We start from the raw sequence: 25,816 nt of genomic DNA on the forward strand, positions 1-25,816 counted from the left end.
AGAGATTGAGATCGCAGACAGAAGAACATATAGCAGACGAGCAAGCAGGATTCAGGAAAGGTAGAAGTATCATACAGCAGATATTGGCACTAAGATTGATGGGGGGGGAAGCTCGATGAAAGGACAAGAACATGTATAATTGCTTTGTTTTTTTTTTTTTTTGTTTGTTGTTTTGTTTTGTTTTTTGTTTGTTTTTTTTTCCAGCATGCATTTGACAGTATAGATCAGAAAGTAACTTGGGACGTGATGGAGTCGTACAGAGTTGATAGACTGATATGGTTGAAGGATAACAGCAATGCAGAGGCAGCGTTGAGAACATGTGGAGAGTTGGGAAGCTGGTTTAGAACAAGTAGAGGTACGAGACAAGGAGATCTGATATTGCCTAGTATCTTCATCGTGCGCCTAGAGAGAGCGATGGACAAGATCGAGGAAGAGGTAGAAGGGGATATCTGTGCATGATATGAGAATTAACCTGAGGTTCACGGATGATATCGTTATTGAGGAAAATGAAGAGAAACTGGCAAGAACGGTGCACATGCTAAATAAGGAAGGCAAGCACTATGGACTGATTATGAACATTGATAAAACAAAGACAGTGGTATTTGGAGATAAGGAAATAGGAAGGAAGATCAGTGTAGACAGGATGGAACTCGAGAGTGTAGAGTAGTTCACGTGTCTGCGGAGTAACATGACCTATGATCTATATTGTAAGAGCGAAATAGTGACTAGAATAGTGAAATCAAGCAAGTTCAAAGGCAGTTAATAAGATTTGGAACAGCAAAGTGCTCAGCTTCAGAACAAAGCTGAGCATCTTGAAAACGTGTGGTTTTTTTCACCAGTATGTTTTAGGATATGAGACATTGGTGATAATGAAAGATTTGAAAAGAAGAATATTGGCATTCGAGGGAAGTTGTTATAGAAAGAAAGATCCTGAGAATAGGATGGTTGCAGAAAGTCGCCAATGCGGAATTATATAGGAAGATACAGCTGAAATAGAACCTATTGCAGAAGATTATACAACAGAAGTTGCAGCTATTCGAATGCATCGACAGAATGAATGATGAGTGAAAAGCCAAGACCCTGGTATTTGGCATAATGGACAGCTCAAACAGGAGAGGCACACCCCGCAGAGAATGGGTAGATTGGTGTGGAGCTAGTCTACAGAAACTAAGACACTTCATGCTGGACAGGGGAAGATATAAGGAAATAGTGAGGGAGGCATTGGACACCAACAGGCACTGAACCCATGGATGATGAGGATGATGAAGAAACTTGGCTTAAACTGCTCCAATGAAGAAAGGTTGTGAAATGTTGCCATTCTACTTAATTGTAAGCAGTTACAAATTGTTCACTGGGATATTTGCACCTCAGTTATTATTACCTAACATTTGCATTGTGAATAGTCACAGGGAAGTAGCTGTATGAGTCTGTATCGTCACAAAACAAAAAAAGCAATCCTGTGGTACTTTAAAGACTAACAAAATAATGTAGTAGGTGACAAGTTTTCATGGGCAAGACTCACTTATTCAGATCAAAATTTCCAGATCTGAAGTGGGTCTGTCCCATGAAAGCTCATCACCTAATAATAAATTATGTTGTTAGTCCTAAATGTGCTACAGGACTGTATTTTTGTTTTATTTATATTGTGGTAATGCATAGAAGGCATAGACAGATCAGGCCCCATTGTGCTAGGTGCTGTGCAAAAATGTACAGAAGCTGCTTATAACAAGTGTATGAGATGAACAAGCAGTCTGCAGTAGGGAACATAAAGTATCTAATATATTAGAATGAATAGCTAAGAATTAGTAGTCATGGTCACAGAGTTCATCACAGTGGGGAGGAATAGGTCAGTGGTTTGAGCATTGTCCTGCTAAACCCACCGTTGTGAGCTCAATCCTTGAGAAGGCCATTTAGGGATTGGGGCAAATAGATGTCAGGGATGGTGCTTGGCCCTGCCAAGAGGGCAGGGGTCTGGACTAGATGACCTCCCGAGGTCCATTCCAGTTCTAGGAGATGTGTATCTGCATTACATAGCTTCCTAGCTATTATCAGACTACAATTTAATCTACTTATTGGGGAGGAAATTAGTTTTGAGGAGGGACCTTAAGGAGGGTAAATTGATGGCTTATTGGGACTCAGAGCCTTTTTTCCTTTCATTGAAGGGAGGCAGGCACATGGGAAAAGTATAACCTTTGTTGGTGCTGTGGAGGATTGGATGCTCAAGACTGGCATCGCTAATGAAGTCAGTAGCTGATATTGCAGTAATTAGAATAGGGTGGACAGGTTTGGTGGGCCTTGGTATGTCTAAGTCTAGATGTCCATTTCCTACGTAACTTTACAATTTTTAGTTTTATTTCTTGTATTTTTAAACTGAAAGTAAGGTGTAAACCTTTGCTTGTTGCCCAAAAGTTTGAGTACTGCTCATATCAGCACCAGTAGCATTCAGTAGATTCTATGTATCCTTGGACTTGGCCCAGGAGTAAGGTAATTAATGCTCTGATGAAACTACTTCTTCTTAACCTTGCATGTGATACTTTTTCAGGCTTCATCAAAGTCAAGAAGAGGAGCCAAATATCCTGTTGGAGTGTGACTACTCAGTGTTGGATTCAGTTCAAAAGCATTTGAAATTGTACAAGATCCGGAGGAAAGTAAACATAGCCCCCTGCCTCGACCTCTCTTTGTGGGCCATCATCCCAGGGGAAGAGTCTGGAGACATTTCCAGTATCCTTGATAAATGTGCACACAAAACTCTGGTTTTAACTCCTGATCCCAGAGCAGAAGTCATGGGTTGGAGATTGATCATGAACAAAGAGGGAAATCCACAGGAAATTGTCCCTGGAAGTCATATTGGAGATGTTAGTGATTATCACAGGCACAGATACAAACAAGGTAAAAGCTGACTTCATTTTTTATACACTAGTGAATTTAGAAAATGAGGGAGATATTTGTTACTAGGAGAACTCCACGCTCAAGCTCTAATGCAAGACAATAGAAATAATAAATGCTAAGTATTGGATGTCTGAATGCATTTGCTGATTTTTGAAAAAAGCTCTTGTTTAATGCTTTTGGACTAAATTTAGATTTAGAAACTATATTTTTAATACAATAACTAGCTGCTGGGGATAAATACATGTATGGATGTGGGCATGCCTATAGGGTTGCTGGTTTCCACATGATCAGACACTTTTGTGGTTTGAGTAATTTTGTTTATTTTTTAGAATATTAACTGTGCTGGATATTTATTTGTCTGTTTCTGTGGGGGAAAAAGACAGAACATGGCTTGTTTAATAAAAACATATGACTGGATTCATAACAAAACTTATAATCAAAGTGATATGTTTTTGCTTTGAGTTGGTAACTAAGGCCCTGATACTTCAATCTCATGTGCATGGGTGACCATTGTGCCCATGCAGAGCCCTGTTGACTTCCATGGGAGTTTAGCCAAGCATCAAATGAATCTTAATTACTGGATGGGAAGTTGCATTCAATATGGGCAAAGGAAGGAAGGTTATAAAATATACATTTGATGCTTTAAAGGGATTAATTTCTGAAAGCTAAGGAAAAGTATGTGTGAGGTTAATGGAGAGGGGGAAATTGAGACAGAAATGTGTGAAATTGATTGAAAATTCTTCAAGAAGATTTTTCTTAAATGTACAAAATCCGTAATTTTACAATCAAGAAAAAGGACAGTTCTGTATGAAAGCTTGTCCTGGTTCAGTGGCAGAATGAAGACAGTCATTACAAATAAAACAGTATATAAAATGGAGAAAGGGGGAATGCATAACTTCTTATTTATTCTGAAGTGCATAATGCATGGAATTAAAATAATTGGGGAAGAATCTATGGCTGGCAGAGCTAAGGACTATAAGTAGATTTTACTTAAAGTGAAATGTATTAGGAATAAAAGAAATCCAAGGAATGTTATAGTCCCACAACTACATAAGGGTGGTAAAATTATTAATAATGACAAAGAAAAGGCAGAAATGTTAAATAGATATTTTCTCTATATTTGGAAAGAAGCAGAATGATGTACTTGGCATCATACAAGTCTGAAGTGCTTTCAATTCTGTTGGTAATGAAGTAGAATGTTAAACATCATCCACTAGATAATGAAAGGGCTGAATAACCTGAATTCAGAGATCCTAAAAGAGCAGAATGAGGTGCTTTTTGGACCACTGGTGTTAATTTTCAATTAATGTTGGAAAGCCAGGGAAGTTCCAGAAGTCAGGTAGAGTGCTGATGTTGTGTCAGTTTTCAGAAAAGGCTAACGAGATGATATGTGTAACTGGTTAACCTAAGAAAACCTAGACAAACAAATGGAAAATCTGAAATGGCATTCCACTGATAAAGAAGAAAAGGATAGGAATATAATTAATGCCAGTCAGATCTGAGCATACAGTGGTATTAAAAATCATCAAATTAGCTAATATGTTCTCCTTTCTGACAAAATAAATGACTGTTGTAAGGTAATTGATGTAGTACTGCATGATATTCTGATTTAGAAAAGTAAGCAATTCAAAATGTCAGGAAAGCACTACTTTCAATGTATCTGTCAATGGGAAATCAGCACTAAATGGGTTTGGCCCTAGATGGACTCTGCAAGGGATTGGTGCTAGGCCTGCAGTTAATGCATAACTTTTATCAATGATCTGGAAGTAAATATAAAATCACTGGCTCACATAAGGATTGACTTAGATAAATAATGATGAGGATAGGACAGTCATTCAGACTGGATCATGGCACATGTGGTAAGCTTGGCACATATAAGCACAATGTATTTTAAAACAGCCAAATGCAAAGTCCTACATCTAGCCATAGGAAATGTAATCCATCTTCACGAAATGGAGAAATGTATCAGGGATGGTTTAGATAGTACTTGGTCCTGCCATTGGGGCTGGACTCGATGGCCTCTCGAGGTTCCTTCCAGTCCTAGTGTTCTATGATTCTATCTTGGAAAGCAGTGTTTCTAGTGATCGTGGTGGACAATTGGGTAAATAAGGGCTCCCAATACAATTTTAGCAGAAGGAATAATGTTATCATTAGTATATATATGGCCCCTTTTTGTCTCGAGAGACAGTTAGCAGTGGCAGTGAGGATCTATGGGCAGCGTTTGAGTCTGCAGCTTCTCTCATGGCTTATCTGTCTAATATTGGATTTGCATGGTTGATTGCAATAACTGCATGTCAGTCTATTTCCAAATTTTTGAGTCAGAGTTTTTTTTCCTTCTAAGACGAAGTTCTTTTGCGTGGCTTGCACATATACTATCGAAGGATGATGTGCCCTGTTGTAGCAATCGTCGCCAGGTATTTCTATTGGTATTTTGTTAGTATAAGGGTGAGTAATGAGTAGGAGCAGAGTGAGACCAACACAGGAATACTGCAAAAACAAGTCGTCCTGTGGCACCATGTAGACTAACAGATTTTTTTGGAGCATAAGCTTTGGTGGGCAAAGACTCCCACTTTATGCATCCTTGTACTAGTGAATGATAAGAGACTTCAGTTTAATACATGAAACACTTAAGGTTTAAAAAAAAAAAGTCTGAGCTCCTAGAATATAACAAATCCAAGGAGATTTTAAATGGATCCACGCTGGTATTTCGTTCCATAATTGTTCATCTGAAGTTACATTTGTCAGAAAGGAGAACATATTAATGTTTCCATAAAACTATTGTTAACTAACTTTGATTTTTTTTTTGAATATCACTGTATTCTTGACTTTTAAGATTAAAAAGTATAGTTGGACTGTTTGCAGAGTCTCCAGTTTTTATTACATATCATTTGACCAAAAATAACTTTGACTCTAAAATCTACTTATGTGATTAAATAGAGCAGGATTTTGTCCTTTGTATTAAATTTATATGGGTTCATTAGGGTCTGGTTTGACTACTCTCCATTTCAGTGGAGTGCTGATGAATACGTCGAACATCAATAAATCCGTCTCTAATGCTGCTTTTTGGTTACCTTTTAAATCAGCTTTTGCTAATCCTGTTTATTTGTGTCTAGTGATTTCAACTTGGCAAAGTGTTGGAAGACTAGTAACTTAAATTACTTCTACTTTTTTAATGACATTTTACAGGGAACAAGATAGATGCTAAAAGTGCTATATATTGTGAGAGCATAACAGAATTTACCAGTTGCTTCTATTTTTTTCCCCAGGAATAGCTGAAGGCGTGAAAGACATCCCCCCAGGAATAGCCTTACCACTGGAATCCAACTTGGCCTACATGAATGGCATCAGTTTTACCAAAGGTTGTTATATTGGGCAGGAGTTAACAGCTAGGACCCACCACACAGGTGTCATCCGCAAACGCCTGCTACCAGTGCAGTTTTCGGCTCCTCTGCTATTGGGAGGCATTCCGGAGGGTGCTGAGATCTTAACTGACTCGGGAAAGTCGGCTGGCAAGTACCGGGCTGGTGCAGACGAACTTGGCATAGCTTTGCTGCGATTAGCTAATATAAATGAGCCACTTCATATTAGTTTACCAGGTGACACTAATGTGAATCTTACTGCATCTATACCTAACTGGTGGCCAAAAACTACCAACAAATAAATGAGTCCTCTGTGACACATCTGCCTTACTTAAAAACTTCATCTATAGACTTGGGGAAATGCATTTACTCCTTCATTGCCTTCCATGTTTTACTTTTCCCTTTACATTTTATTTGCAACACTTGAACAGGGTGTATTACAGAAGAGGCCCTTGGGAGATGGGCCAAAAAGGCACCTGATCCATGAGCAAGTTACTGACAAAACAAAGGGCTAAGTGGAGAAGCATATAGGAGAGTAGAGAATATTCAGCAAAGGCTGTAAATTTGTCTTGTGGGATTTTTGCTGCGTGCTTTCCCTTAAGGGGGAGAGATTTAAGAGAGCCTTTTTTGTTTTCTGCTTTCAGCACAGTGGATGGTGGCATATATCTTGAAGAGTCTCTCTGGAGCAGAGGGATGAGTCTTGGGGTGGGTGAGGAGTGTTAACGAGCCCAGTGCAGTAACCAAGGAGTCCAGCTTCCTACCCTATGGGATGGTGCACCGTGTTTGAGTGGTTTGGGTCATGCCGAGTATTTTATGTTGGTCATCCTGTAGACGGATTAAAACTTAATCTGAATATAGTGCTGCGTCTTTTGAAATTCTGAAAGGGGAATTGGGAATAGGAGTTTTGTCACACTGTGGCTGTGTCTACAAATGTCCCTCCCTTTCAGAAGGGGCATGTTAATGAGGAAGTTTGAAACAGGTTCACGAGGTGCTAACACGCATAATCAGTGCCTGATTAGCATAAGAGGTGCCCAGTCATGCTTCAGAAGTGCTGCTTTTGAAACACAGACTGGCTGTGTAGACTCAGGCACTTTGAAATAAGCACCATACTTTGTAACTCCCTTATTCCCAATTCGTTTTGGGAATAAGGAAATTTCAAAGTGTGGTGTTTATTTCAAAACATCCATGCCTATACAGCCAGCCTGCGTGTCAAAAGCAACACTTTTGAAGCATGACTGGGTGCCTGTTATGCTAATGAGGCACTGAATATGCATGTCAACAACTCACTAACCTATTCAGAAGTCCCTCGTTAATGTGACCCATCTGAAAAGGAGGGACATGTATAGACATAGCCTAAGTGTCAAACGTTTTTGTCAAGATTACTTTTGTGGGTTTGCAGGCTACACTCTGCAAAAAATGTTCACTGTGAAGGTTCCCTGCATCAGGCTTTCTGCACAGCTCTACTGCTGATTGAAAGCTGCTTTTTTTTTTTTTTTTTTTTTTTTGGCAAGGGGGCATTCCTGTTAGCTCTCTCTAAAGGAAGAGGAATAGATTGTACTCTATTTGAAATAAGAATTTTGCTTTTAACGCATGGTCACATGGGTGAGCAATGTATGCAGCTGTTATAATATTACTATGTAGTCTACAGCATCAAGGACACTAGAGGGAGCACAGTGATCAATAGTATACTTAAAGCTGCCCTCCCATGGCCAGGATACTTATAATAAAGGTCTGGTCTACACGTAGGTTTTATGCCAGCATAATTATTTCATGTAGAGAGATGTTGTTTTACTGAAATAGTTACACTGGTACAACCCCTCAGCCACACTCAATTATACTTGTATAAATATACCTTCCCCATCCTTCACTGGAGTAAGCCGCTGTTTTATACCAGTGTAATTGGCTTAACTTAGTCAGCAAAGCTTGAGGGTTTTATGGGCAGAACTTGCAAGTACGTCTATGCAAGAAAAACTACAATGGTACAGCTACAGCTGTGCCCATTGTAATTTTAAGCACTTGCTACAGTTGTGGAAGGGGTTCTTCTATTGCTTTAATAAATCCACCCCTCTGAGAGTTGGCAACTAGGTTTGACTGAAGAATTCTTCCAGTGACCAACCAGCATCTACACTGGGGGCTAAGCATGGCTTAGCTGTGTTGCAGAGAGCATGGGAATTTTTCACAGTCCTGAGTGCTGTGGTTAAGATGACCTAACATTATAGTATAGATGAGGCCTGATTGTAGATATATGTAGGACTGTGCTACCAGAAGGAAAGTTTTGCCAGTAAAACTTTCCAGTGTAGATCACTGCCTAAGTGTATCCATGCTATGAAGGTAAAAATACTAGACACCTCTGTTGTAGATAAGCCTAAAGAAAGATACCAAGAAGACCTAAATAAAATATTAGGACCATGTGCCTTGTAACTTAAAGGTTTATGGCTTTTTTTTAATGAGGTATCCAAAACCCCAGGCTGTGTGACTGTTGCTATGTAATCTCTTCAAAGCCAGTGAAGGGACATGTCACCTTCCCCACCAACATGAATCTCAGACTCAGAGGGCTGTCTGGTGGATGGGGATCAGGACACGGACGTGCAGAAGAGAGTCAGAATTTTGCCTCCTATTTTTAAAAAAAAAAAATAAAATAAAAGCTGAGTACAGGCTGTGCAGTGCCCAATGGGTGTGAGGCCTGCTTGCCACCCACATTCCATGTCCTGTCCTTCCCAACTGCCTAACTCTTTTGCCCTTATCTAGGGAGTTTGTGCAGACCCTCACTTTCCCAACTGCTTCCCTACTGCCCCCATCCTGCAGCAGCTTCATGTGGCCCCCCAAACATGGCCTTCTGGTTAGTCCATGCTGCTGGCTCTTACTGGGGGTTTCTCTAGCCACCTTACTTCCTGGTTGCTCAAAATCTGCACGTAGTAATTCAGAGCCCCTTTGGCGGCTGCTGCTTCACATTGGCCATGAAGCTTTTTCCATCTTCGTGTGTTATTGCCCCTCCCTTACCCCCAGTCTGCTCCAGGCTTCCTTTTCTCATCCTACTCCAACCCTCAACTAATTTATAGAAGCTGTGTGTATTTTTATGCTGTAAGTCATATGCACAACGTTCAGAAGTGAAGTGTCTGGTAGAGTGAGAGGGGATGAATGAGTAGGGCCCTGACTGAATGGGTCTGGAAGGGGCCCAAGATAATGAACTTGCTTTGTTTAATATTTGCTTGAAATAACAATTTTCCAGAGGGCATTTCATCGTTGTCTTGCTGTAGTCATAATTATGAAGTGAAATGAATATGAAAAATGCCTGTATTTTTTAAAATCCATAAGGCTTGCTGTAAAAGGAATCTGTGGGGTTACTCATTAAAACCTAGCTATGTCAATGATTTAGTACTGGTTCTTCTATTTGATTGCTTTTCCAACTCCACCTGACCTAAAGGCCAAAGGTATTTAATTTTTCAGTGATAGAAGCACCTTTAGAGAATGTGTGTGGGGGGGGTCCCCTGATACACCCACATAGCCCATTCTGGATCAATACCAACACGTTAAAAGAAGCATCCTCTAACTGCCAGAACAGGAAATTAAAGATGAATTAGAAGCCTTGTTACATGTCAGGACCCATCTTTACTTTCTGTTTCTCCTGCAACAGATGATAGTATAATTTAATGCCTTAGAGCAAGAAGATGATTTTTAGGTGGTTACTAAGGCAAATGTGTGCTTTTTAAATAAATCTCCACACACAGTTTGGAATTCTCATTTATCTTAATTTTGGAAAAAGTCATTTTTCTTAAGTTTATCTGACAGAAGCAGAGGTTAAATGCAATCTTTTGGCCACAGTTATATTTCCCTCCTTATGCCAGTACAACTACCTGTTTTAACTAGCATTGATTTTGAAGACTTCTCCTATTAACAGCTTATGATCCGTGCTAAGTCTGCCTGACAGTCATCACTCTGATGCTACAAAATTAAAATGCCTTTGGGTATAAGAAAATTGATTAAAAGAACAATAGAAATGTAGGGCTAGAAGAGACCTCAGTAGGTCATCTAGTTCTGTCCTCTGTGCTAAGCAGCACTAAATACTATTGACACCATCTCTGCCAGATGTTTGTCTAATCTGCTCTTAAAACCTTCCATGAAGTAATATCACATGTGTTACTAGATGGGTTTATTTAAGTTTTTAAGACACAAAAGGAATTGAGACTATAAAAGATGAAAGGAATCCTTCTCAATAATGGAAATTATCCCAGTATTCTTTAGTTACATACAAGGTTCAAAATCTAATCAGGATTGTGAAATAAGTTACTTCTTTGTTCTTAAATGTGTTTTGGTTATTCCTATTTGAAGTATTCTATCTAAGCTTCTCTGAACTCAGCCATAATGGTAGATGGGAGGAGAAGCAAAGAAATGCAGTAGCCAACATGTAGTAGTCACTGCCAAAGGGTGCAGGTTTGAGCATCCAGGAAGTTAAGATGGCTAGCAAAATCCCATTAAGAGCCAGTAGCAGGAACTAACCAGAAGACCTTTTTTTGGTGTAGTGTTGTACAGAAGTTCTCCAACTTGTCCATCATTGTAATAGTCCAGTTTAGCCTGTTACTGGAAATTGTGCATTGTCAGCAAAAATACTGTTTTCTAGGGTTAAAGAAAAAAATTCAACTTGAAATGAAAGAACTGGATACCTTCTCATTTATCTATTATAGCAGAGAGCAAACTGACTGTCAACTTCTAAAATTCATCTCAAAGTTGGTCAAATAAAGAGTCTAATAATCACCATTATTGTTGTTGAAAGTAGGCTAGAAGTCTTGTCATGAAATCATACTTGGCTGCTTCCTTAAAGGACAAAATTGAAAAAAGCCTCAATTTTAATTTACTTTGTGCAAAGATCTTTTTTGTGTGATTGAATAATTGTTTGGCTGCGTACTGACATAGGAATGAGTTCCTGAAAAGTCTTTTTAGAGCTCTCTTGTTTGTATAAATTTCCTTAGTCGTCTTAGGTTGCTGATAAGATTTTGTTTTGAAGCTTTAAACTAGAAATTGCACTCTTGATTCTCTGAAGGTGATAAAGGTATGACTGTGTAAAAACATGTTTATGCCAGTGTGTCAAGGAAAGATTTTTCCTCTGCCACCAGTTTTTCTCAGAATAGTTGTACTACTGTATATGCAGCATGAATAAATATTACTTATTTAATTTAATGAGAGCTGTATCTTTTCATAAACATGGATCACAGTTTTCAAATATGGCTGCCTAGTTAAACACAAAATGTAGGCATTGAACTGAAAATGGCTTGATCGTCAAAGGTGTTAAGCAATGGCCACTGGTATCGAAGGCAGCTACGTGTGTTTTCAGCACCTTTGAAACTCAAGCTATTTTCTGTTAGATGCTTATGCATGCACATAAGCAATTCTAATTAGGCATCAGTTTGCAAAAATGGTTTTGCATGTCATGAAGTTACATTGAAATTCAACGTATGGGTGGTAGAGTATATAATTCACCTTTAAAATATTGTTAGACTGACTGAAATGAATAGAGCAGTCTCTTACAGTAAACTTTTATCCAGTATTCGTTCACCTAGAACAGTCAGGTAACTGGGACGAACATGCTGCTTCCCCCCCACCCCCACCCAGCCACATCACTTCCTAAGTACCCCGTCTCAGCTGGCTTCTGGGAGCTGCTAGCATTTCCCTGGACGGCATTCTCCTGGCTCTGGTGGCTTGCTGGCATTCCCCCAGCCCCATTCAGGGATCCTGTGGCTTTGCCTCTCCTAAGCCCTGCCTGTGCCTCCCCAGCCGCTCGCCATTAACCAGCTTGTTTGCATATCTGGGAACCTTCCAGTCATGAAAGATTTTACTGTATGTATATTTCAGAGTCTGCGTATCTGTCAGTGATTGTGTCCTCCTGCGAGTCCATTTGTTCAAGAATCTCCTCTCAAAGGTAAGAGCTAGGACCACCAAAATTAGTATGCAGCTTCCTCTTATCCTACCTTAAAGCAAGGTCAGGGTTGGATTGTGCTAGGACAGTCAGATGTGCATGGAATTCTATTCTTTCCATAGCATGGAAAGGGAGGGGGGAACTAGAAGAGTCATATCTCTGCTCCATAATTATCACAGGGCAGCAAGCACAGCAAAGAGTTATACTGCGTGGTAACTGCAATGGGGCAAACACAGCAGGAAGAGTAGCCAGCTGGGGCCAAGTAAATAGTCCCCCTGCTCCGAACCCCTTCCCCACCCTGACCCTTGACTGCAGCGCTAGATACGGGGTGCGGGAGCCCAACCAGCATCCCCCCCACTCTCCCCTGGAGCTGCTGTCTTCTTCACCAGTGAGCCCTTCCTCCCACCCTGAGCCCCCACAAGGGCCCCAGCAACACCAGGTAAATCCTCTAGTATATAAAGAATTTAACTTAACTTGTCAAAGTAGAAAGTAACCACTTAACTTACTCCTAAATGTCTTCTCAGAGCCCTGTAAGCAGTGGAAGTGTTGGTAATGGGGCTAGCCATTATTGAGCTCTCGTGGTCTGGTAAATTCTCTCATGGGCACCCTCGTGACTTGACAGGTGCCAAGACTAGAAAGGGTCAACCTGTAGTAAGGCTGGCAAACTGGAATGCTTTTCACTTTTAAATTAACTGTTCTTGGGGAAGGAGTCACCAGTTTGCAACTTGCAACAGCTTGTGGTAGAAGCACTTGAGAATGGTCAGACTAGGGAGAGGAGGCGGGGAGAACTTGAGCACTAAACCCAGGGCAGGCATTGTCTCCCCTTGCCTCTTATACCTGCTGCCCATGTCAGAAGGATAAACACTAGGGAAGGAAAGGCATTATTTACGCTAAGGCCAATGATGGCAAAGGACAAAATGGATAGAAACTGGACATCCGTAACTTTACACTTGAAATAATGGTTTCTAATCATCAGAGGAGTGAAAAAACTTTCAAGAGGAATAGTGGGACAAAAAACACTAACTTGTTTTAAGACTGCTAGGTGTATGGAAGGGATAGTACAATAAGATCTGCCTACACTGAGCCCAAACAAGAATGTTGTTAGCAACTCTCTCCAAGGGTAAGAGAAATGTAGCCACGTTAATCTGTATTCTAACAAAACACATCAGCAGTCATGTAGTCATTCAAGTGCTAACAAAATAATTTATTAGGTGATGAGCTTTTGTGGGGCGGACCTACTTCCTCAGAGCTGGAGACCTAACATTTCGAGTACAGCACTGGTGGTTTTATAATACAAAATGCCAAAAAAAAAAAAAAAACCCTGACAAATCAGATGCACAGAACTGAAAATGGAAGGGAGGTGAGGAGTGTGAGATAGTGTCCTGTCTGACATTATGAATATCAAAGGTAGGGAAAATGTCTTAATGCATGAGGGATCAGAAAGACTCCTTCAGGTCACACTTCAAACTCACGCCAGTCCTGTCCACCTGATCAGCCCTTACACCCCAACCCTGTACGCCGCACCAGAAGTAAAAGGCAGGTTTTATGACGTGCTTAGTGCTGCCATAGCGCATATACCTGCTCGCAAACAACTGCACATTCTGGGTGACTTCAATGCGAGAGTTGGAGCCGATCGTGACTCGTGGCCTTCCTGCTTAGGCCACTTTGGTGTGGGGAAAAATGAATGAAAATGGTCAGCATCTTCTCGAACTTTGCACGTACCACCATCTGTGCATCACAAACACATTTTTCCAAACCAAGCCACAGCACAGTGTCATGGAGACACCCACGCTCAAAACACTGGCATCAACTAGACGTGGTCATCGCTAGATGTGATAACCTCAAAAACGTCCTTCTGACACACAGCTATCATAGTGCTGACTACGATACAGATCACTCGTTAGTTTGCTCCAAACTCAAGGTGATTCCCAAGAAGCTGCACCGCTCTAAACAAACTGGAAGGCCCCGCATCGATGCCAGAAAGACAGCTAACTCAGAGAGAGCTGAAAAGTTCAGAGCGACCCTCGAGGAGAATCTGCGCAGCAACCCTGGGGGTGCCGATGTGATATCCAGATGGTAGCATCTGAGGGATACAATGTACAACACGGCCTTGTTGGTGTTTGGAAGAAGAGCTAGAAACACAAATGACTGGTTCGAAGCTAACTCCGATGAGATGATTCCAGCCATCGAAAAAAAAGCGCACTGCACTCCTGGAGTACAAACATTCGCCGAGCCAGAATACCCTGCAAGCGCTCAGAGCAGCCAGAAAAACGGTACAGCAGAGGGCCAGGCGCTGTGCCAACAACTACTGGCTCAAGCGATGCAGCAGCATCCAGACCAGTGCTGACTTTGGTAACCTCAGGGGAATGTACGAGAGCATCAAGAAGGCATCTCTGAAATCCAAATCTGGTGAAGTCATCACTGACAAAGCCAAACAGATGGAGCGCTGGGTTGAGCACTGCTTCGAGCTGTACTCACGCAAGAACATTGTGGTTGACTCAGCCCTCGATGCCATCAAACTCCTACCAGTAATGGATGAACTAGACCAGGAACCAACTGTGGATGAACTGAAGAAAGCCATTGAAAACATTGCAGTAGGAAAGGCCCCGGGCCAGGATGGTACCACCAGAGGTAATCAAGTGTGCCGCAGACGCTCTCTTGGAACCCCTACATGAGCTACTGTGTCTGTGCTGGAGAGAGGGAGAAGTTCCACAGGACATGTGCGACGCTAACATCATAACCTTGTATAAGAACAAAGGAGACAGAAGCGACTGCAACAATTACTGTGGAATCTCCCTTGTAAGCATGACTGGTAAACTGTTTGCTCGCATCATCCTCAGCAGACTTCAAAAGATTACTGAGAGGGTGTATCCTGAATCACAGTGCGGATTCCGTGCAGAGAGAGCTACTGTCGACATGGTCTTCTCTCTGAAGTAGCTGCAGGAGAAATGCAGGGAGCGGAGGAAGCCACTCTATATTGCTTTCATTGACCTAACCAAGGCCTTCGACTTGGTCAGCAGGGATGGACTGTTCAAACTGCTCCACAAGATAGGCTGTCCGCCACGGTTACTCAAGATGATCCAGTCTTTCCACGAAGACATGAGAGGAACCGTCCAATATGATGGCACATTATTGGATGCTTTCAGCATCAGGAGCGGCGTCAAACAAGGATGCGTCCTTGCTCCGACATTGTTTGGGATCTTCGCACTCCTCCTTAAACACGCCTTTGGATCTTCAACAGAGGGCATGTTGCTGCACACAAGATCTGATGGGGAAACTGTTTAATCTTGTAAGGCTGAAAGCTAAATCTAAGGTGCGGGAAGTCCTCAGAGATATGCTGTTAGCAGATGACGCTGCTGTCATGTCACACCCACAAGACCAGCTTCAGAAGCTGCTGGATCGGTTCTCCAAAGCATGTAAGGACTTTGGGCTCTCCATCAGCCTAAAGAAGACGAATGTACTCGCTCAGGACGTTGCTGAATCTCCATCAATCAGCATTGACAACTATACGTTAGAGGTCGTCCATGAGTTCGTTTACCTCGGGTCCACCGTCACTGACACCCTGTCGTTGGACACTGAGCTAAATAAGAGGATCGGAAAAGCGGCCACAACTCTGTCCAGACTCAGCAAGAGAGTGTGGAATAACAAGCCGTACACTCACACCAAAATGCAAGTCTACAGAGCCTGCATCCTCAGCACCCTTCTTTATGGCAGCGAGACATGGACCCTGTATGCCCGCCAGGAAAAGAGGCTGAACATCTTCCACGTGCGCTGCTTCAGGCGCATCCTTGGAATATCATGGAAGGACAGAGTGACCAACACCGCCGTCCTAGAGCAAGCTGGAATCTCAACTATGCACACCCTCCTCAGGCAGCGTCGGCTCCGCTGGCTTGGCCACGTCCACAGGATGAATGATGGAAGGATTCCAAAAGACATCCTGTATGGCAAGCTAGCCTCTGGCAAAAGACCTCCAGGACGCCCCTAGCTGCGCTACAAAGATGTTTGCAAGAGAGACCTCAGGGAAGCAGACATCAAACCAGACAGCTGGGAGGAGCTGGCAGATGATTACAGCAGATGGAGGAAGGAACTATATAAGGGCCTTCAGAAGGGTGAGTTGAGGATCAGACAGCTAGTAAAGGAGAAGCGAGCCTACAGAAAGCACAGCAAGGACCTGCCAGACACCCATTACATATGCAACAGATGCAACAAGGACTGTCACTCTCGTGTGGGTCTTCACCGTCCCAGCCCACGCTGCAAATGAGGATGCCAAACGGAACTACGAAGGGTGCGATCCATAGTGTATGTAGACTGAAGGATGCTGCTGCTGCTGCTACTACTACTACTACTACTACTACTACTACTATTATCAAGGCCAAGATTCAATGTATTGAATTTGAGTATGAACGCCAGTTCACGTCTCCCTTTGTAATCTGCTGGGAAAACCTCTGTTATAGGACACACATTCTCACGTCTTCAACAGAATGGCCCACTACATTGAAGTGATCACTGAGAGGTCTGTGTATTCAGATTCCTACTGTCTGCTCTGTGCCTGTTCATTCTTCGGCCGAGTAATTTTCCAGTTTGTCTACTATACATAGTAGAGGGACATTGGTGGTGGGCGATGGCATATGTAACAGTAGTGAGGTACAGGAAAACAAGCCCTGATCTTGTATTTAGACCTAACCCTACTAATGATGGTATCTCCAGAATAAATAGGTGAACAAAGTTGGCACTGGGGTTTGTTGCAATTAAACCACAACGGTGGCAGGGCCCTACTGATGGAGGCGTGGAGTGCAACTAGGGAACCTGTCCTGTATGTCCTTGGCAGGAGACTCTGGAGAGAGGGCAGACATGGGCCAGGAGCTGTTCCCAGGAGGTCAGGGAGGGGCTGGCTACCTCGACCTACTCTGGTTTCTGACTTGCTGAGGTGAAGGGGGTAGTGGCCCCTCACCTCCCAGCTCTTGGGAAGGGTCTGCCTTTGGCACCAAGTGACTCTGCAGGTATGGGGAAGTCCAGCAGGTGGAACATACCTCCAAACCTTTCTAAATCAGTCAAACACAAAATGCCAAGTAATTTTCTGCAGGGGGTGCGTGTATCAACCCAGCCTTCAGGTCCAGGCTGCTGACTTGGCACCACTGCATAGCACTCTGAGCCTGAGTGTGGGTGTTGAGAGTGGGCCTCCAACTTCTCCTCTCACACCAAGGGCTGGGTACAGAGCTGGTGACCCCCAGCACTGGAACAGGCTGAAGATACCGAGCCCATTGCCCAACCTCTGTGCCTGGTCCCAAGTAACCTGTGTGTGCAGGGCACACTGTTCCTACCCTTTGCAGCTTTGCAATGGTTCACCCCAACATCTGCTCCCCGCCCATCCGACCCTGAAATAGTTTACCCCAACTCCCCCTTCAAACTTGAAATGGTTTGCCCCTACTCTCCACCCCCTTTTTAGCATTGAAAGGGCTTGCCCCTCAAACCCTACCCTGTCCCTTACAAACCTGGCCTGACCCCTCCTCTTTTCCTCGACTTCGTCCAGGCGTGCACCCTACTAACCCTGAAATGGCTTGTCCCAAATCCCCCATGCTGCCTTCTAACGATGAAGTGGTTCGTCCCGGACCCCTCCCCGAAATGGTTTGCTCCAACTCCACCTTCCTCCCCAGACCGGAAATAATTTGCATGCGCGGGTCACGCGCCCTCCTCTTCTACACTGTTCGTCCCAGGCTGCTCCCGGCTTCCTGCCCATGGTTTGTGGCCGGCCCCAACGGTCGTTTCTCCCAGCGACCGCCCCCCCTCCCCCCGCTGGTTGCCAAGGGACGTTCCCTTTCCCCGCCCGCGCGTCCTGCCCGCGCTGCTCTCGGATTGGTCGGCCGGAAGGGCGCGGCGGAGAAGGGGAAGATGATTGGCTGCTGCGCCTTCCCGCCTCGCTTCGCGCGCGAGAGGCGGTTGGGGAGGTGCTCGGACTCGGGCGTCACCGTCTCGCGCCCGGGCAGAGAGCGGGCGGGGAAGGGGGCTAAGATGGTCACGACTAGTGGCCCGCCGCTGGTTCTCTGGGCCAGAGCCCTTTGGCCGGAGGTGAGGCCAAGTCCCGCCCACCGGACTGCAGCGTCTGGGCAGCTTGCCTGCGTGTCCGGTTCTCGGGGAGCAGAGCTGGGAGGGTTGCCCCCACCTGTATGAGGAGGTGGCGGGATGGTCCCTCCGGGGGGCGGCGGTAGGGAAGGCGCCTCTCTGCCCCACTGCAATAGGGGTGGGTGTGAGTACTTCCTACGAGCCGCGGGGGGCAGTTGTGGGTGCAGCGCCTCCTCCCCTCAGATACTGGCCAGGTGAGAGGGACTGCCATGCCGGCAGCGGGCTGGGCTGGCCTGGCCCGGCCCCTTCCCTTTGCCTGGTGGGGCAGTTTCTCTCCTGGCCAGCTGGAGGGGAGGGGGAAGGGGATGGTCCCCAACCCCCACAACGTGTCTCAAAGCATTTCCCCCCGCCCCCCAGCCCGCTAAACTATTACATAACTTTATTGCATCTGGCTAGTCACTGCTCTGTGCCCCAGAGGTGGCTGCATTTCAGAGGTGGCTCAGAAGAACTTTGTGTAGGTGATAGGACTTAAGTACTTTGCATTAGCCTTGGAACAGGACTGTAGAAATGTAACACACATTGGTAGTATGGCATCCACAGTGGTTAACAGCAGACTTCTGTTATGAGCTGGGGAGGTGTAATATTTTGTGTATTAACTATTGGCTAACCCTGATGAATTGTGTCCCCCTCAAGCTGGAATTTCTCACCTCTGCAACCATTTTCTTTGGGTTCAACTCTCTTGATGCATTTTTTTACTGGAACAACAAGAAGAAATCCTGTGGCATCTTATAGACTAGCAGATATTTTGGAGTATAAACTTTCGTGGGCAAATACCTGCTTCATCAGATGCATCTCTCATGAAGCCCGTGAAGGCTTATGCTCCAAAATATCAGTTAGTCTGTAAGGTGTCACAGGACTTCTTGGTTGTTTCTGAAGATACAGACTAACTCGGCTACCTCTCTGATACTTGTCAACATGTAAGGCACTTCTTTTTCTAACTGGGTGGAAAATTTTCTTTGTCACTCTTCAACCCCTTTTCCCCATCATCAACGAATATGTTGAACAGAACGCATCCCAGAGCTTCTTGTGGTACTCCATTATTCACCTCTGCATGTGAAAACAGACTATTCCTACTATTTGTTTCCTGTCTTTCCTGTGTCCTCTACAGCTTAAAATGAGAGCCAGCTAAACTGTTAGCTGATGCTGTACCTGGGTGCATATGGGGTGTCTGGGGTAGAGGTAGTACCTTTGACTCTCCAGCAGCTGTGCCTTTTCAGGCGGACAGAAGCACTGGTCATCACCCACCACTCAACTCTCATAGCTGTTGTGCAGTACAGTGATGCCATCCTCTGGGCAACTGCGTCAGCTCACAGGCGAAACACAGTGAGGGGGGTCTGATCTGTCTCACATACCGACCTTATGAAGGGATTTGTTCCTTCTCCCTTCTAATGCACAGTCTCAATGGCAGACCAGGAGTTGTGGTGCTGCCAATCGACAACTCCTGTGGAGGTGGAGGAAAACGCCCCACTGCCTTGTGGTTTATCCTGGGAAGGAGTAAGGCTAAGGGAGTAAACCCTGACAGAAAATCTGGAGGGGAGTCCTAAGGCAGGTTCTGTGTCAACATATGGCAGTGTCCGGGCAACTCCTGCAGCTGAGCTGGTACCAAAAGTAGAGGTTACCCTTTCCTTTGGACTATATCAGTAAAGCCGAGAGGGGGGCCTGGTGTCTGGGCAACCCAGGGTCTCCATAAAAATTGCCCAAGCTCGCACCTGGAGAGGTATTCCAGCATCGCTTAACAGCGTTGAACCAACACGGGAGGCAACAGATACCGGTTATAAGCTCTTGCTCGATTAGCGTAGAGAATGAGTGCCAGGGGTTGCTTCTGACGGTGGGAGAGATCATCGCATTTCATTGGATGGTCACCGCCTGCCTTAAGCTTTGGGATCCCTAAAGGAAAAGGACTACACCTTTTTCTGCAAGGGCAAAGCCCAAGAGGAACCCAGGGAGCACAGCGTTGGCTTTGCCATCAGAAACACCCTTCTGCAAATGGTGGAATTAGTCACGGGCAGATCAAAAAGACTCCTTCAGGTCAAACTTCAAACCTGCACCGGTCCCATCCACCTGATCAGCACTTACGCTCCAACCCTGAATGGCACACCAGAAGCAAAGGACAAGTTCTATGATGAGCTCAGTGCTGCCATAGTGCAAATACCTGCTCGTGACCAATTGTACCTTTTGGGTGACTTCTATGCAAGAATTGGAGCCAATCATGACTCATGGCCCCCTTGCCTAGGTCACTTCGGTGTGGGAAAAATGAATGACAATGGACAGTGTCTCCTCAAACTTTGCACATACCACAATCTGTGCATCACAAACACATTTTTCTGAATCAAGCCACGGCACAGAGTGTCATGGAGACATCCACGTTCGAAACACTGGCACCAGTTAGACTTGGTCATCACCAGATGCGACAACGTCAAAAACGTCTTCCTGACACACAGCTACCATAGTGCCAACTGTGATACAGGTCATTCGCTACTCTGCTCCAAGCTCAAGCTGAGACCCAAGAAGCTGCACCATTCTAAACCAACTGGAAGGCCCCGCATTGATGCCAGAGATACGGCAAACTCAGAAAAAGCGGACATGTTCAGAGAGACCCTTGAGGAGAATCTGCACAGCAGCCCTGGGGGTGCTGATGCAACATCCAGATGGCAGCATCTGAAGGACACAATCTACAATACAGCCTTGTCAGTGTTTGGAAGAAGAGCTGGAAACACAAACGACTGGTTCAAAGCTAACTCCGATGAGATGATTTCAGTCATCAAAAAGAAGCGCGCTGCACTTCTGGAGTATAAACACTCACCCAGTCAGAGTACCCAGCAAGCACTCAGAGTAGCCAGAAAAATAGTACAGCAGACAGCCAGGCGCTGTGCCAGCAACTACTGGCTTAAGCTATGCAGCAGTATCCAGACCTGTGCTGACTCTGATAATCTCAGGGGAATGTACGGGCATAAAGAAGGCAATGGGACCCATCCAGAACAAGACAGCTCCTCTGAAATCCAAATCTGGTGAACTCATCACTGACAAGCCAAACAGATGGAGCGATGGGTCGAGCACTACTCTGAACTGTATTCATGTGAGAACACTGTGGTTGATGCAGCCCTCAATGCTGTCGAGCTCCTGTCAGTCATGGACGAGCTGGACCAGGAACCAACTGTGGTTGAATTGAAGAAAGCTATTGACAGCACTGCAGTAGGAGAGGCCCCAGGCCAGGATGGTGTACCACCAGAGGTAATCAAGTGTGCCTTGGACACACTCCTGGAACCCCTACATGAGCTCCTGTGCCTGTGCTGGAGACAGGGTGAGGTTCCACAGGGTATGTGGGATGCTAACATTATAACCTTGTATAAGAACAAAGGAGACAGAAGTGACTGCAACAATTACCGTGGAATTTCCCTTCTAAGTATCACTGGTAAATTGTTCACTCGCGTCATCCTCAGCAGACTCCAGAAGCTCGCTGAGAGGGTGTATCCTGAATCCCAGTGCGGATTCCGCGCCAAGAGATCTACCATTGATATGATCTTCTCCCTGAGGCAGCTGCAGGAGAAATGCAGGGAGCAGAGGAAGCCACTCTGTTGCTTTCATCGACCTGACCAAGGCTTTTGACTCAGTCAGTAGGGATGTACTGTTTAAATTGCTCCACAAGATAGGCTGTCCACCACAGCTACTCAAGATGATCCAGTCTTTCCACAAAGACACCATAGGAACCATCCAATATAATGGCACATCATCGGATGCCTTCAGCATCAAGAGTGGCATCAAACAAGGATGTGTCCTTGCTCCGACATTGTTCGGGATCTTCTTTGCACTCCTCCTGAAGCATGCCTTTGGATCCTCAACAGAGGGCATCTTTTTGCACACAAGATCTGACAGGAAACTTTAATCTTGCAAGGCTGAAGACTAAGTCTAAGGTGCAGGAAGTGCTCATTAGAGACATGCTGTTTGCAGATGACGCTGCTGTAGTGACACACACAGAAGGCCAGCTTCAAAAACTGCTGGATCAGTTCTCCAAAGCATGCAAGGACTTCGGGCTTACCATCAGCCTAGAGAAGACAAATGTACTTGGTCAGGACGTTGCTGAACCTCCATCAATCAGCATTGACAATTACATGCTAGAGGTCGTCCACAAATTTACTTACCTTGGGTCCACCATCACTGACACCCTGTTGCTGGAGTCTGAGCTAAACAGGAGATTTGGAAAAGCAGCCACAACTCTGTTCAGACTTAGCAAGAGAGTGTGGAACAACAGCAAGCTGTACACTCACACCAAAATGCACACACACTGAGGATGCACACTCACACCTGCATCCTCAGTATCCTCCTCTATGGCAGCAAGTCTTGTACGCCCGCCAGGAAAAGAGGCTGAATGTCTTCCACTTTTGCTGCCTAGGCGCATTCTTGGGATATGGAAGGACAGAGTGCCCAACAACACCGTCCTTGAGCAAGCTGGAATTCCAACCATGCATACCCTCCTCAGGCAGTGGCGGCTCCACTGGCTTGGCCATGTCCACAGGATGAATGATGGAAGGATCCCAAAAGACATCCTGTACAGCGAGCTAGCCTCTGGCAAAAGACCTCCCGGACGCCCCCAATTGCACTACAAAGACGTGTGTAAGCTGGACCTCAAGGAGGTAGACATCGACCCAGATAGTTGGGAAGAGCTGGCAGATGACTGTAGCAGCTGGAAGCAGGAACTACACAAGGGCCTTCAGAAGGGTGAGATGAAGATCAGACAGCTGGCAGAGGAGAAGCGGGCCTGTGGAAAGGACCGCAAGGACCTGCCAGACACCCACTACATATGCAGCAGATGTAGCAAGGACTGTCACTCTCGTGTGGGCCTCCACAGTCACAGTCCATGCTGCAAATGATGATCTTAAATGGAGTTATGAAGGGTGTGATCCATAGTCCATGCAGACTGAAGGATGCCTTGGAGTGTTTCCTGTCTTTCCTGTTACTAATCAATGAGAGGGCCTCCCCTCTTATCCAGTGGTTACTCAGTTTCCTTTAGAGCCTATGATGAGGAGTTCTGTCAGACATTTTCAGAACCTTCAAGTATGTTATCCCCATGCTTGTTGACGTTCCCCCAGCCCCCAGGAATTCTAATAGATCATTTTTTTCCTAAATATAAAACATTTGTGTACCCCTTTCAGGACTTCAGTCTTATCAGCATACCGCCTCTCTCAGTGCCAGCCCAGTACTTATTTCTTGATATTTAGTCATTTATTTTCTTCAGCATACTCCTTGAAATCCTTTTGCATACCACCATTGGTGCGTGTACCACACTTTGGGAAACACTGTAATAGATGGTTGAGTCATGACTTCCCTTTACAAAAGCTGTGTTTACTCTTCCCTAATAAATTGTGTTTAAATGCTCGAAAATTCTGTTCTTTACTATAGTTGTCTAACAGTTTGCTCCATACTGATGATAGGCTCCTTTGCCTGTAGTTGCCAAGATCTCCTCTCAAGTAATTAAAAAAAAAAACTTGTTATATTAGCTAACGTTCCAGTCATCTTGTAGAGAGAGTGATTTCAATCAGATTATATATGACAGAAGTTCTGCAGTTTCATATATGATTTCCCCTGTGATTCTTGGGTGAATGCTACCTGGTCTTAATGACTTATTACTGTTACATTTGTGAGTTTGTTGGAAAACTCTTCAGTTTTTGTAATAATCTGGGATACTATTTCAGATGTGTCATTCAAACACTATTTCTGAGGAGTGTATCTTCCCCTACATCCTCTATAGTGAGGTAAATAATCAGTTTAGCTTTTCTGTGAGGGTACTGTCTTCCTTGAGTGCTCTTTCAACACCTTTATCCTTTAGTAACAGAGAGAAAGCAACTGCCCCATTGCTTATTTGTCAGGCTTCATGCTTCTGTACTTGGAAAAAATTACTGTTTTTTTGCATCCTTAGCAAGTTGGTTCTGCAATGTTTTCATGGCTTGTGTTCTTATACTTTTACCTTTTACTTGCTAATAAATTATTTTGTTAGGCTTTAAAGTGCAACATGACGGCTGGCTTTTTTTTTTTTTTTTACTAGAATTAGTGATTTCTTCCTATTTTCCTTTTTATTGTTTTTTACAATTTTAAGTAATGCCTTTTTACTTCTAAAGGCCTATGCCATTTTGCTCTTTAGCCATGGTGGCATTCTTTTTGTCCCCATACTGTCCTTTTATTTGAGGGTACACATCTAATCTCAACCTCCGTTGTGGTGGTTTTAAATAGTCTTCATGCTGCATGAAGACAGTCTATCCTTCTGACTACTTTTTTAAAGTTCAATCTAACTGGCATCCTCATTCTTTTGTATTTCCCCTTTCTAAAGTTAAATATTAGCGTGCTGAGGTATCTTTTGGTGTTTTCTTCCCTACAGCTACCTTTAAATTCGTTATGGTTGCTGTTAATGAACATTTCAGCTACAGGTAATCTCTTGAACAAAAACCTGTGCTCTCCTGAGGATTAAATCAAGAATTATCTCTCTTTTCATGGGTACAAGGACTAGGAGCTCCAAGTAGCAGTCACACGTGATGTCTAGAAGTTTTTTCTCTCTATCCTACATGAGGTAACATTTACCTAGTCTGTGTGAGGATAGTTGAAATCACACATTTTTTTCCTGATTTTGTAGCCTCTCTAACCTCCTTTTGCATGTCAGTTATTGTCATGATACTGGTCAGGTAATCAATAATACAGTATATGCATACTGATGCACTTTTATCATTCATTACTCGCTGGAGAACGGGGGACAGCAGCTAACAGGGAAGGGAGTTTGCCTCTGGGCAAAGCATCCTAGAGGAGCTTGGGTGAGTGTGGGATTTGGGGGGTTGTGTGGTGAGCTGGTGGGTGAATGTCTGTCTGTCTGTCTGTGCAGCTATGTTACTTTGCAGAGAAGGGCAATTTGATGAGATGCCTGTGTGCCTGAGCAGTTTGCAAGGTGTGAATTGGGGGAGTTTTCTGCCAGGTGAGCCTTCAAGGGCTGATTAGACTGGAGGCAAGGCTTTGAGCCAGGCCTAACCAGCTCCAGCTCTCTCTATAAGAAGGGGGCTCCCAGTGAACAAGGGGTGAGCAGCGAACAGGGCAGGGAGTTTGCGTCTGGGAGTTCGCCGAGGGAGGAGCCCCGTGTTTGTTGTCCTTTTCAGGTATGGTGTGCCTCCTGTGCCCTGCAAGGCAGCATTATCAGGAAAAGGAGTCTCTGAAGAGAAGACCCTGAAGAACGATGGGGGAAGGTGGACCTGGGGGCACTGAGAGCAGCTGGGGGGAGAGGGGCCAGTGCAGTGAGGAGGGTGGACATGGGAGCAGATGGGGTAGTGGGTTGGGGAGGGTCCTATGGTGATGGTAGCTGGGGGGGCCACGAAAGGTGGGGAGGAGGGTCCCAGGGATATGAGGTCATTGCTCCACAGGGAGCTATGGTGACTCGTGGTGACAGGGAGGTATGAAGTAGTGGGATCCTTAACCACATTCTCCACACCCCACTGCCTTGTGGGTTATCCTGGGAAGGAGAAAGGTTAAGGGAGTAAACCCTGAGAGAAAATCCAGAGTGGAG

At 44.5% G+C, this 25,816-nt stretch overlaps 1 protein-coding gene across 5 annotated transcripts in view; it reads left to right on the forward strand.

Annotated features, from left to right (window-relative positions):
- Positions 1 to 24,699, forward strand: part of IBA57 (iron-sulfur cluster assembly factor IBA57) — a 31,358-nt gene extending 6,659 nt beyond the window's left edge. The window contains exons 2-5 of one of the 5 annotated variants that reach the window (XM_074986357.1): positions 2,543 to 2,889; positions 6,156 to 6,398; positions 12,096 to 12,162; positions 24,650 to 24,699. In XM_074986357.1, the coding sequence (XP_074842458.1) occupies positions 2,543 to 2,889; positions 6,156 to 6,398; positions 12,096 to 12,162; positions 24,650 to 24,659 (667 nt within the window). In that variant the 3' untranslated portion in view covers positions 24,660 to 24,699. Of the gene's footprint in view, positions 1 to 2,542; positions 2,890 to 6,155; positions 6,399 to 12,095; positions 12,163 to 13,370; positions 13,401 to 13,818; positions 16,836 to 24,649 lie in introns of those variants that run through there. The other 4 variants (XM_074986355.1, XM_074986356.1, XM_074986359.1 and 1 more) reach the window with 4 other exon arrangements.
- The last annotated feature ends 1,117 nt before the right edge of the window (positions 24,700 to 25,816 follow it).

This window comes from Carettochelys insculpta, chromosome 2, assembly GCF_033958435.1.
Source record: "Carettochelys insculpta isolate YL-2023 chromosome 2, ASM3395843v1, whole genome shotgun sequence".
In the NCBI taxonomy this organism is placed as follows: domain Eukaryota; kingdom Metazoa; phylum Chordata; order Testudines; family Carettochelyidae; genus Carettochelys; species Carettochelys insculpta.